Here is a 12,076-nt window from a genome sequence, read left to right on the forward strand (position 1 = left end):
AGGGCTTCCAAGGCTGTAAGTCTTTACAGAAGCAGGCTGCCAAGTCTTTCTCCTGAGGAGTGGCTAGGATAACAAAATCTGTGGGGACAGAATTGAAATCCATCACCCCAATTTTATAAAGCACACTGTGAAGCACATTCCAGAGTCAGAATATAAACCATGTAGGCTTCATAAGACAGGAAAACTGAACTATTAGATAAAAATTTGAAAATATCACAGCAAGAGCTCCTTGAAAATACATGTATCACCCACATATATTCACCCCAAATCACCTCTGGACCTCCAGACTCTCCTTCCAGACACCAGTTGAAACTCTTTCTCTTCCCTCACAGTCTCCACCCCTTTCATGAAGAGAACTGCTTGCCCTGACAGTGAGAAACTTAAAAGTGATCAACTCCCCCAAACTCTTCATTTTCTTCTTCTGCCCCCCACACTCCAGCTGACATCATGATTTTTAATTTTGATAATGATGCCACTCATGAAAACTACAAGGAATATTCTTCTCTACTCCTCAGCCTTTGTATAATTCTGCATTGAAGATATCCCAGCATGTGCTCACTTGTATTTCTCCATCATTCCTTTGCATATTTCAGTACCAGCCCTTAACGACTGTCATAGTATACAAGAATCCAGGGCAAAGTGGCCTACTCTAGATTACATTAGCATTTCCCGGTGGAGTACACCAAGTGCAGGTTTATTAATCCCTGGCCCCCAGCCTTGGGCTCATCTCTGCCTGTATGATAACTCAGAATCAAATATGGCCAAACCCTCATTCTAATTCAGCCCGTCTCCTTAGTTTCTTTCAAGGTCACCTAATGAAAATTCATTCCATTTTATCTTGCCCTAAACTTCAAACCTTTTACTAAACGACTCTATATATCAAGAGTGCTCCTTTGGACTCATTTCCCTAATCAGATTTTTCTTTCATCTGTTCAATGTATTTAACTACACTGAACTCTTGAATTGTCATTAAGATTTACAGTCAATTTATAAATGCATTTGATGGCTGTATTTAATTCTTTATATATGCTTGAACACTCTGCAAAAACCGTCTGGAGAATTTTCGTGACCATTGTGGACACTGAGAGATATTTACATAGATGATAACTTAAACGGAAACAAGAAAGCATAATTGACAAAAAGCTTACGCCGTACTTAAGCCTTGGTATATTACTTCACAAGACTAGAAGTCATTATTTACGAAATTTAATAATTTGTTACAAGAAACAAAAAAGCAAAAAGTGAATCATAAATGGTATTACTTGAAATTTGCATTGCATACGAGAGTATTGACTCCCAGGTGCTAACTGATTTAAAAGTTATATCTTATCCAAAGAAAAACCACTTAGAATGCCTTCACTGAAGCTGACATGGAAGGCTAATTTACATAAAGTAATCTAGAATCCACTTTAGAAATTATACAACCTGTGCTCTTTCAAATGATCATTTTAATAAATGATTGTCTTTGTAATTTAGAGGGCAGGCTATAATCCCTTGCCATTACAATTTAATTCATAAATCCGGTTATGTCTATTAGTTAACTTGAGTCAATTTTATAACTGTTGTTGTATAAACGTGCATATATATGTGTATATATGTCAATAAAAATGATACAGTATATATGCACATCATTTTCTTGAATGTTATATACACTATGTTGGTTTATTTTTAGCAAAGCTTATATTCTTGTTGTGTGTGTTAGGTACTGAAAGTAAGTTTGGATGTAGACGTTTGTTTCTTGGCCTGAGTAGATAATAATTACATTTTTATCAATGTGCCTTATTTATGCCCTCTCCTCCCCAAAATCACGACTATTAAAAATAAAAAGAGAGAGAAAATGTCCACTATCTAGCTAAAAGCAGCTGAAATATATACAAGAAAATGATGACTTTGTTGTATAGTCTCATGCACACACACATAACAAAATTTACAGGACCTTGATTATATGTAAATGTTTATCTACACTAAATTCATTTGATAACACTAGAAGTGCACTTAGGCAACTCGCTTGGATAATTAAATGTTTCCTAGGTGTGTTAAGGAAACCCTGGTGGCATTAGCAGTCCAGACCAAAAGGTCAGCAGTTTGAATCCACCAGGCGCTCCCTGGAAACCCTATAGGGCAGTTCTACCCTGTCCTATGGGGTTGGTAGGAGTCGAGGTGCCTTAAACACTTTAAAATGTTTCATTCACCTCATCTGAACTGATTTCCTAGGAAGCAGCAGACACTAAGAAACTGAAACAGAGTCTCTGAGTCAAGAGATACTTGTTGAATGAATGAATGAATGAATGAATGAATGAATGAGGAAGCACAGCCAGTTAGAGAGGGATGCATGTTAGGAGTTGCTTCGCCATAGAATAACACAACAGGGAAATATTTTTATAAGGCTAATGAAGAAAATGGTACTACAGTAAGGAACACTGGGTCATGCTGAGGAACGTGGACTTGATCCAAAGGTAACAGTGAGTCATTCAAGGGTTTTAAACAAGAGGGTTAAGATACAGGGCACTAACAGTCCACCAAAATCAATTTCTTCATTCTTCCACTTAATAGTTGAAGCTAAGCACATGGCTGCCTAGTTAAGAGATGATAATTCCCAGCTCCTTAGCTATATGGCTAAGTTCAAGCCTGTAACTGTGAGTAGAAGTGATATATAGAATTTCCAAGTTATCTCCAACTTATAAGTCCTCAGACTAGTGTTTTCTTTTCCCTTCCTGAATGCAGAAGCCTGCAACCCAGGCATGTGAGGACAAAGCCCTGGGAAATGACAAAGTGGTAGGGTGAAAAGGGAAAGGATCCTGGGTCCTGAATGACCCCGTGGAGCAGAGCCACCCTGTCAGTCAAGACCAGCCAGAAGTACACATACTAAAAGCTGGTGAAGAAGGCAGGAAGAAAGGAAATACACCAGGAGATGCTGGATGATACCCAATGACAGCAGACGGTGGTCTCAACAACAGTGATGGCTGCGTACCTGAGGAAAAGTGGGTGGACTGAAGTGCTGAGCTTGACTGGATATCGTGATTGTGTTGGAGGTAGAACGAGAGTCTGGAGTCAGAGTGATTTCAAAGTTTCCAGCTTGTGGAAAAGATGAAACGATGGTGCAACCTATCTATCATCCTGGGTAACAAGGGAGAAGGTGTTGCGGAGAAGGACGATAATGAGGTAAATTCTGACATGTGTTCGAAGAAAGCGCATTGTGGGACAGCCAGGCAGGCTGCTAAGGCATCTTAAGAAAGAGAGGTTGACAGCTGTTAGCACACAGATGGGACTGAATTCACGAGGCCACTGAGCACAAGGAAACGCAGTTATTTGAACTCCCCAGTCCTCTAACATACCCACTGCCATCAAGTAGATTCCAACTCCTAGCGATCCTGCAGGGTTTCCAAGGCTGTGAATCTCTACAGAAGCACACTGCCACATCTTTCTCTCCTGGAGTTGCTGGTGGTTTCAAACCACCAACCTTTCAGTTAACGGTTGACTGCTTTAACCACTGCGTTACCAGGGCTCCTGTTCTCTAACATAACAGGGTTCATATCGAGTGTCTCATTTCATTTAAAGCTTAGGACAATCACCATGAACTTCAATTACTCTGCAGTGATTTCCTAAGGGGATACTGAAACGTGGAGGGTTAAATCAATAAGAAAAGGCCCCAGAACAACACACTTCTGAATTCTGGTCATTTTTTGGTTGTTTGTTATCAAGTGTTTTTTCTGTCCAGTTGGCTACTGGTGGGCGTGCCTCTTTGCCTAACTTCAGAAGGCTCATCACTTCCCTTTAGTTTCTTCTTCCAATCAGCTGTAATCTGAAAAACCTGTAACAAAACTTCTAAGAACTATGTAAAAACAAGAGTATCCATCTGTGGACAGGCACCTATGGGTTTGTGAGTTTTATTGTTCGAAATTTCTGGTCAGTATCTTAGCTGTTAATAGGACTTTTTGCTTCCTCCTTGATATCTGGTTATATTTTAGGTAGATTAAGTAGCAGGGTAAGGTGTCTTCAAAAAAATCAAGTGTTACTATAGTTTAAAATCAGTTTCGGGATTGAAAGTTTTACTACCTGCCCATCAATGTCATTAAAAAAAAAAAAAATTGTCATTAGGGACTGTCAATTATTTTAAATACATTGAAATGATACCATCAACTCAACAACAACAACAAAAAATCATAAAAATTGGTTATCAGGCCCAATCTCCCCGAAATGTGCTAACAGTCCATGTGAACAATAGCCATCTCTAACTACATTACATTTTTCTGATCCAACCAGTCAGAGCACATACACAATCTAGTTAGTGATTTCCCTTCACCCCTCTCATAGCTATCAAAGATTGTTTCTTTCCGTGTGTAAGCCTTTTCTTGAGTTTTTATAATATTGGTCTCCTACAGTATTTGTCCTTTGTGATTGACTTATTTCACTCATCATAATGCCCTCCAGAGTCATCCATGTTGTGAGATGTTTTGTGGATTCATCATTGTTCTTTATCATTGCATAGTATTCCATTGTGTGTATGCACCATAATTTATCTATTCAGAGCAAATACAAGGAGAGAGTGTGTTCAAGATAATTTTTAAGGATATAAAAGAAAATTAAAGTTCACTCGAACGATATTAATTTGTACCAGGCCTCAACCCTTTTCTCGTTAAACAATTAGTACCTTGCCTTGGACAAGTTCTGCTGGTTTCCCCAGTATTGCATACTGTCTTCCCTTTTACCAAAGTTACCACTTCAAACCAAACCAAACCAATACAAACCCATTGCAATCGAATCGATTCTGACTCATAGCGACTGTAACGTTACCACTTACCTATTACTGTCTGTTTAGTGTTTTCCTTACCCTTCCCCTCCCTCGTAACCATCAAAGATTGTTTCTTTTTGTGTGTAACCCTTTTCACGAGTTTTTATAGTAGTGGTCTCATACAATATTTGCCCTTTTGTGGTTGACTTGTTTTACTCAGCATAGTGCCCTTCGGAGGCCTCAACCTTTTTTGATCACGATTTGTGGCTACTAAGACGCTCCTCTCTATTTATAAATGGTATTTTCTTGGCTCAACATTTTCATTCACGGATCTGCCAACCCAAACAAAAAACTTACGTGTTTGAATTTGGAATCCAACACACCCCTGCTGGATCCAGGTCTACAGGATAGGTGTCTCATTATTTGTTTGCTGGCTTCAGACTTCCCAGATCCTCTCTCGCCACTAATAGAAAACAGATGGGAAAACACACGTTTACTGGTTTGGAAAAGTAATAAAACGGGAAATTACCAGCGATGATTCTCAGACACAGAGATGAAGAAGGAAGGGCAGCAGGACAACTGTAAATGAGCTTATGGGATAATTTCACTGATATGTTTGGTTCGTTTGTCAAAAAAAAAAAAATTAGTAAACATGTACTACATCCTGGGCTATTTAGTGTTTCAGGTGTTGGGACTGCATATGAATACGGTTCGCCTTCTGCCATAAAATATCTCACAGGGTAGAACTATATAACATGGGCTCATCATAGCAGAATGATGCTGGACTGAAAAGAACGACACCAACTTGTCCTCAGATTCTGGAAAGTGAGTGAGTGTGGTGGTCCAAGCAGAGAGGGCATTATTTCTGGAAAGTGAGTGAGTGAGGTGGTCCAAGCAACAAGAGCATCATTTCTGGAAAGCGAGTGTGTGAGGGAGTCCAAGCAGCGAGGGCATCATTTCTGGAAAGTGAGTGAGTGAGGTGGTCCAAGCAGCGAGGGCATTATTTCTGGAAAGTGAGTGAGTGAGGGAGTCCAAGCAGCGAGGGCATTATTTCTGGAAAGCCAGTGAGTGAGGTGGTCCAAGCAGCAAGGGCATTATTTCTGGAAAGTGAGTGGGTGAGGTGGTCCAAGCAGCGAGGGCATTATTTCTGGAAAGTGAGTAAGTGAGGTGGTCCAAGCAGTGAGGGCATTATTTCTGGAAAGTGAGTGAGTGAGGTGGTCCAAGCAGCAAGGGCATTATTTGTTGAAAGTGAGTGAGTGAGGTGGTCCAAGCAGCGGGCATTATTTCTGGAAAGTGAGTGAATGAGGGAGTCCAAGCAGCGAGGGCATTATTTCTGGGAAGTGAGTGAGTGAGGTGGTCCAAGCAGCGAGGGCATTATTTCTGGAAAGTGAGTGGGTGAGGTGGTCCAAACAGCGAGGGCATTATTTCTAGAAAGTGAGTGAGTGAGGTGGTCCAAGCAGTGAGGGCATTATTTCTGGAAAGTGAGTGGGTGAGGTAGTACAGACAGCGAGGGCATTATTTCTGGAAAGTGAGTGAGTGAGTGAGGTGATCCAAGCAGCGAGGCATTATTTCTGGAAAGTGAGTGGGTGAGGTGGTCCAAACAGCGAGGGCATTATTTCTAGAAAGTGAGTGGGTGAGGTGATCCAAGCCACGAGGGCATTATTTCTGGAAAGTGAGTGAGTGAGGTGGTCCAAGCAACGAGGGCATTATTTCTGGAAAGTGAGTGAGTGAGGTGGTCCAAGAAGCGAGGGCATTATTTCTGGAAAGTGAGTGGGTGAGGTGGTCCAAACAGCGAGGGCATTATTTCTACAAAGTGAGTAAGTGAGGTGGTCCAAGCCGCGAGGGCATTATTTCTGGAAAGTGAGTGGGTGAGGTGGTCCAAACAGCGAGGGCATTATTTCTAGAAAGTGAGTGAGTGAGGTGGTCCAAGCCGCGAGGGCATTATTTTTGGAAAGTGAGTGGGTGAGGTGGTCCAAACAGCGAGGGCATTATTTCTGGAAAGTGAGTGAGTGAGGTGGTCCAAGCAGCGAGGGCATTATTTCTGGAAAGTGAGTGGGTGAGGTAGTCCAAACAGCGAGGGCATTATTTCTGGAAAGTGAGTGGGTGAGGTGGTCCAAACAGCGAGGGCATTTTTTCTGGAAAGTGAGTGAGTGAGGTGGTCCAAGCAGCGAGGGCATTTTTTCTGGAAAGTGAGTGAGTGAGGTGGTCCAAGCAGTGAGGGCATTATTTCTAGAAAGTGAGTGAGTGAGGTGGTCCAAGCCGCGAGGGCATTATTTCTGGAAAGTGAGTGGGTGAGGTGGTCCAAACAGCAAGGGCATTATTTCTAGAAAGTGAGTGGGTGAGGTGATCCAAGCAACGAGGGCATTATTTGTTGAAAGTGAGTGAGTGAGGTGGTCCAAGCAGCGAGGGCATTATTTCTGGAAAGTGAGTGAGTGAGGTGGTCCAAGCAGCGAGGGCATTATTTCTGGAAAGTGAGTGAGTGAGGGAGTCCAAGCAGCGAGGGCATTATTCTGGAAAGTGAGTGAGTGAGGTGGTCCAAGCAGCGAGGGCATTATTTCTGGAAAGTGAGTGAGTAAGGGAGTCCAAGCAGCGAGGGCATTATTCTGGAAAGTGAGTGAGTGAGGTGGTCCAAGCAGCGAGGGCATTATTTCTGGAAAGTGAGTGAGTGAGGGAGTCCAAGCAGCGAGGGCATTATTCTGGAAAGTGAGTGAGTGAGGTGGTCCAAGCAACGAGGGCATTATTTCTGGAAAGTGAGTGAGTGAGGTGGTCCAAGCAGCGAGGGCATTATTTCTGGAAAGTGAGTGAGTGAGGTGGTCCAAGCAACGAGGGCATTATTTCTGGAAAGTGAGTGAGTGAGGTGGTCCAAGCAGCGAGGGCATTATTTCTGGAAAGTGAGTGAGTGAGGGAGTCCAAGCAGCGAGGGCATTATTCTGGAAAGTGAGTGAGTGAGGTGGTCCAAGCAACGAGGGCATTATTTCTGGAAAGTGAGTGAGTGAGGTGGTCCAAGCAGCGAGGGCATTATTCAGTGAAAGTGTGAGGGTGTGGGAGTCAAATGGTCTTGACCTTGGGAAAGCTGTTAAATCTTCCTGGGCTTTCCTTCTCTTGTCTTCAAAATGGACCTAAGGTGTAGAGCTACTAAAACTCATTCAGTACAGTTGTCAGATGTGACAAAGTGAGCCAAGTGTCTGGCACTTACCAAAAAAACCAAACCAGTTGCCCTGGAGCCAATTCCGACTCATAGTGACCCTACAGGACAGCGCAGAACTGCCCCATAGGGTTTCCAAGGAGTGGCTGGTGGACCAAACTGCCAACCTTTTGAAGTAGCGAAAATGAATTTTCTTTAGCGTTAGTATTAGAGAGAATATAGTTTCTCATTTGTTTTAGTATAGCCATGTAAACTGTGATTAATCTCTAGTCCTTGGAAAGTGGTGCAGGCTCTGTTCAAAACATAGCTGAGCAGCCTGTTCCACTCTTAAACCTAACAAATACCCTAGTGCTTCACAACATGTTTTCCCCTATTCAAAATAGGCGTTTGAGAGCCTGACATGACTAATGCCATAATGATGCTCTAAGTAATCTCTAAACATTTTTTAATTGCAGCAGCTGCACCGGTCTCTTCCAAAAGGGTGCGGAGCTATCTCAGTTCCTGTGGCCTTGGTCTTCCTTGTTCTTTCTTTGTTCTCTTGAGAAATGGCCTTCAGCCTGCAAACCGACAAGAAGGTTTTCTTTTTTGCTCCCTATCTTGGCCACAGTGGACTTGGCAAAACAGCTCCACTAGCCGAGAGATTCTTATGAGAGTTTTTCAGCCTGTAATAAATATATTGATTAGAGTCCAAATGCCTGACATGTTTATCTTTAGTTTAATAAAGAGTTTTTTGTAGTTGTTTTGTGACGTATAAGACCATCTGTGGACTACGTGCTCAAAACATTAGGTAACCCTGATCTTTCCCATATAAAACCCTCCCATCAACCCTTTAGGGCAGACAGAATTTGGGAGGAATTTAACCCCCTCTGTCTCTTGAATACTGGTACTCAATAAAGCCTTCTTACTGCTCACCTCCTCCTGTCTCAGTATTGGCTTTGCGGCAGGCGGCTCGAACCCGCAATTTGCGGTAACACTTTCAATTGGCACCCATAGCTCTTAACCATTGTGCCACCAGGGCTCCGGAATACATAAAGTCCTTTTACTGATATTTCCTTAGGTTTCTGTCCTTGCAACAACTTTCCTCATGAATTTGCTTAAGGAGTGTATATAAGAAGAGAACTAATTATTATTTGAACAATTATTTTATTCAAGTCTCAAGTTTTTAATGAGCACTTCTACTCCCGCCATCTCTGCTGACCTCAAACATGTAACTACTTATCATAAATAACTGCAGTGGCTACAGAAGAAGACAGGTCAGGATGACTTGAGCAAGATAAGTGGCTCCTTTTCTGAGTTCAAGGACCTTTTACTTTAACCTTCTAATTTCAGAGCAAAGATTTAATTTCTGCAATTATATTCATTTTATTAAAAAGTTCTCTTACCCAGCAAAATAGCTATTCATGAATCTTGTTTTTGTAGAGGTTTTATAGACTCAATTGTTTTTATAGAGATTTTGCTTATTTTAACACAAGGATCTATCGTCAAAACACCATTTTCCTGCTTTAAAATCGCTCATCCTTTCAAATGAAATTAACTGAGGGTCTACCACATGCTAGAGTCTGTGTTAAGATACTCCTCCCTCAAGGAGTTTTCCATCTACTGGGGACACTGCCAAGGAAACACTAATAGCCACATTATAATTATAGATTAAATACATAATTAATGTGTAATTATAACGGAGGGGGCACATCAAGCCATAGTTGTCCATGTAAAGAAGCAGCTCCATCTCTTGGAGGAAGCCAGAAAGACTTCTGGAGGAGGTGAGAGTTGAGCTGATTCTTAAAGACTGGGTAGCATTAACCATCATTAAACTTGCAGCAGGAAGCCCTGGAGCATAGAGATTCAGAGCTATGGCTGCTAACCAAAAGGTCAGCAGTTCAAATCTACCAGGCCCTCCTTGGAAACCCTATGGGGGGTAGTTCTACTCTATCCTTTAGGGTCACTATGAGTCAGAATCTACTTGATGGCAACGGGAAACTTCCAGCAAATATTTAGAGACAAGCTATTAAGCAAATTCTATTGGGTGGTACGGATATAGCAGTGAGTAAGACAAACAGGGCCTCTGCAAATATGCAGGGAGAGGCATGGGAGGGGGTGGAGCTAATCTGGGGTGTACATGAATCCCTCTCTCCTCTCTACCATCGCACTCAGAACATACTAGATACAGGGTTAGAAGAAATGATCAATTTTTAGCTAAAAGTCACATTAATCTTAACCAGCTCATAAAAACTTAAAATGGCCACATTTAATTTAAACATTGAGTAAAATGAAAGGAAATCTAAAAAAAAAGAAAGAAAAATGGCGTATGATAAGCTTGACTCCATAAGACTACCACATTAAAACTAAAAATTCTAGTTCAACTTGTACAAGAAACACTCCGTATCTGAAAATCTGGATCTGTTATACAAATTAGACATCAACCGTGGACTTTGGGCTGTGCCATCATGGACCCATAAGAATTCTGGAAGTTGTTTGAACAGCTTTGCCTAGTAAATTTGTCCTTGGCAGAGGCAGACTCCACAGTGCTAATGTCATAAACTACTTAATGTGCTTGGTAGTATAACTTTAGAGTTTTTCGGCATACAGTTAGGGTGATGGGTATTTGACACATATTTTCCAACAATAAATTATAACATTCTATCAAGGAGCCCTGGTGGTGCAGTGGTTAAGAGCTTCGCTGCTAACCAAAAGGTGGGCAGTTCAAATCCACCAGCCTCTCCTTGGAAACCCTATGGGGCAGTTCTACTCTGTGCTACAGGGTCGCTATGAGTCAGGGTTGACTCAATGGGTATGGGTTTGGTTTTTTTGAAATTTTGGTACCAAGGCTCTCAGGAAATTAAAAAGTAGAATACATGATGGTGGAGTCCAAACTCTCAGTTACGGCCCAGGAAATAATCCAAAAATTATTAAAAACTATTCCTGAAGATGAAGTCTTTACCTGAGCAACAGTGAGAGTGTTCCGCGTTAGAATTAAATGAATTCAATAAGAATTCTGGCAAATGCATGTATATGTGGCAAGCATTTTTAGGGAAGTTTGGTGTAGGGGCCTGGATACGCCAGGTAAGTTAGTAGCAAAAGGCTCATCATGCACTGGGGTGGGTACAGTACTTAAGGATCATTCAGGCTCTGACTATTGGGTCCAAATCCCAGATTGACCATTTACTGATCGTGAGACCCTGGACAAATTAACTTCTCTAATACACGCTTAGAGTCCTGGTGACACGGTGGTTAAGAGCTCAGCTGCTAACCAAAAGGTCAGCAGTTCGAATCCACCAGCCGCTCCTTGAAAACCTTATGGGGCCATTCTACCCTATCCTATAGGGTCACTATGAGTCGGGATTGACTTGATGGCAATGGGTTGGTTTGTTTAAATACACACTCAGAGGAGCCCTGGTAGTGTGGTGGTTAAGTGGTCAGCTGCTAATCAAAAGGTGGATGGTGCAAACCCACCAGCTGCTCCACAAGAGAAAAGACCTGGCAATCTGCTTCCATAAAGATTCCAGCCTAGGAAAACCCAGATGGAGGGGTTCTACTCTGTTGCATGGGGTTGTCATGAGTTGGAATCAAGTCGATGGCCCTAAAAACACTCAGTCACCTGATACATAAAATGGTGGTGACAACAATAATAATAATACCTATCGTATAAGGTTGCTAAGGAAATAAAGGAGATAGTTGAGGATTTGGCACATATATTTATTTCAGTGCTAGATAAATAGTAGTTACAATTATTGTCAACACTATTATATGCTTCCTTAAATTTCACCAATTTACAATGCATTTCAAGTGTTTCTCTTTTTATCAAAGGAAGACCAGAAAGCCCAACAGGCAAACAGCTCAAAATGGAGTTGCCTGATTCAGCATGGCTGAGACGCCACCCTTCACCCCCTCACTCTTCCCTGGGACATTTCAGAACACAACTTTTTTAAGGCACTGCTTACAGGCTATTTTGAAAACCAGAACATTAATTTTTGCAGCCCATCAGTCTGACACTCTATGAAATGCTTTATTGAATCAATAATGTAAAGGTATGTAAATAAGTGCTTAAATATTTAAATACGTCTGTTGGATTCTATCCAGATGCCCATCTTTACACTCATTTTATTTCACTTTGACTTGAGGTGTGTGCTACTTGATTTACATGTTCAATTTTCAACCCACACAACTGCTAATAACTAAGGCAAATCCATGAGCATCGATAG

The 12,076-nt window shown here is 41.6% G+C and overlaps 1 protein-coding gene across 1 annotated transcript in view; it reads right to left on the reverse strand.

Moving 5' to 3' along the window:
• MYO16 (myosin XVI) overlaps positions 1-12,076 on the reverse strand; it is a 561,325-nt gene that overhangs the window by 363,363 nt on the left and 185,886 nt on the right. Inside the window, exon 13 of the mRNA XM_023553192.2 lies at positions 5,090-5,195. Within this exon, the coding sequence (XP_023408960.2) occupies positions 5,090-5,195 (106 nt within the window). The remainder of the gene's footprint in view (positions 1-5,089; positions 5,196-12,076) is intronic.

The sequence above is a fragment of the Loxodonta africana genome, chromosome 23 (assembly GCF_030014295.1).
Source record: "Loxodonta africana isolate mLoxAfr1 chromosome 23, mLoxAfr1.hap2, whole genome shotgun sequence".
Classification (NCBI taxonomy): domain Eukaryota; kingdom Metazoa; phylum Chordata; class Mammalia; order Proboscidea; family Elephantidae; genus Loxodonta; species Loxodonta africana.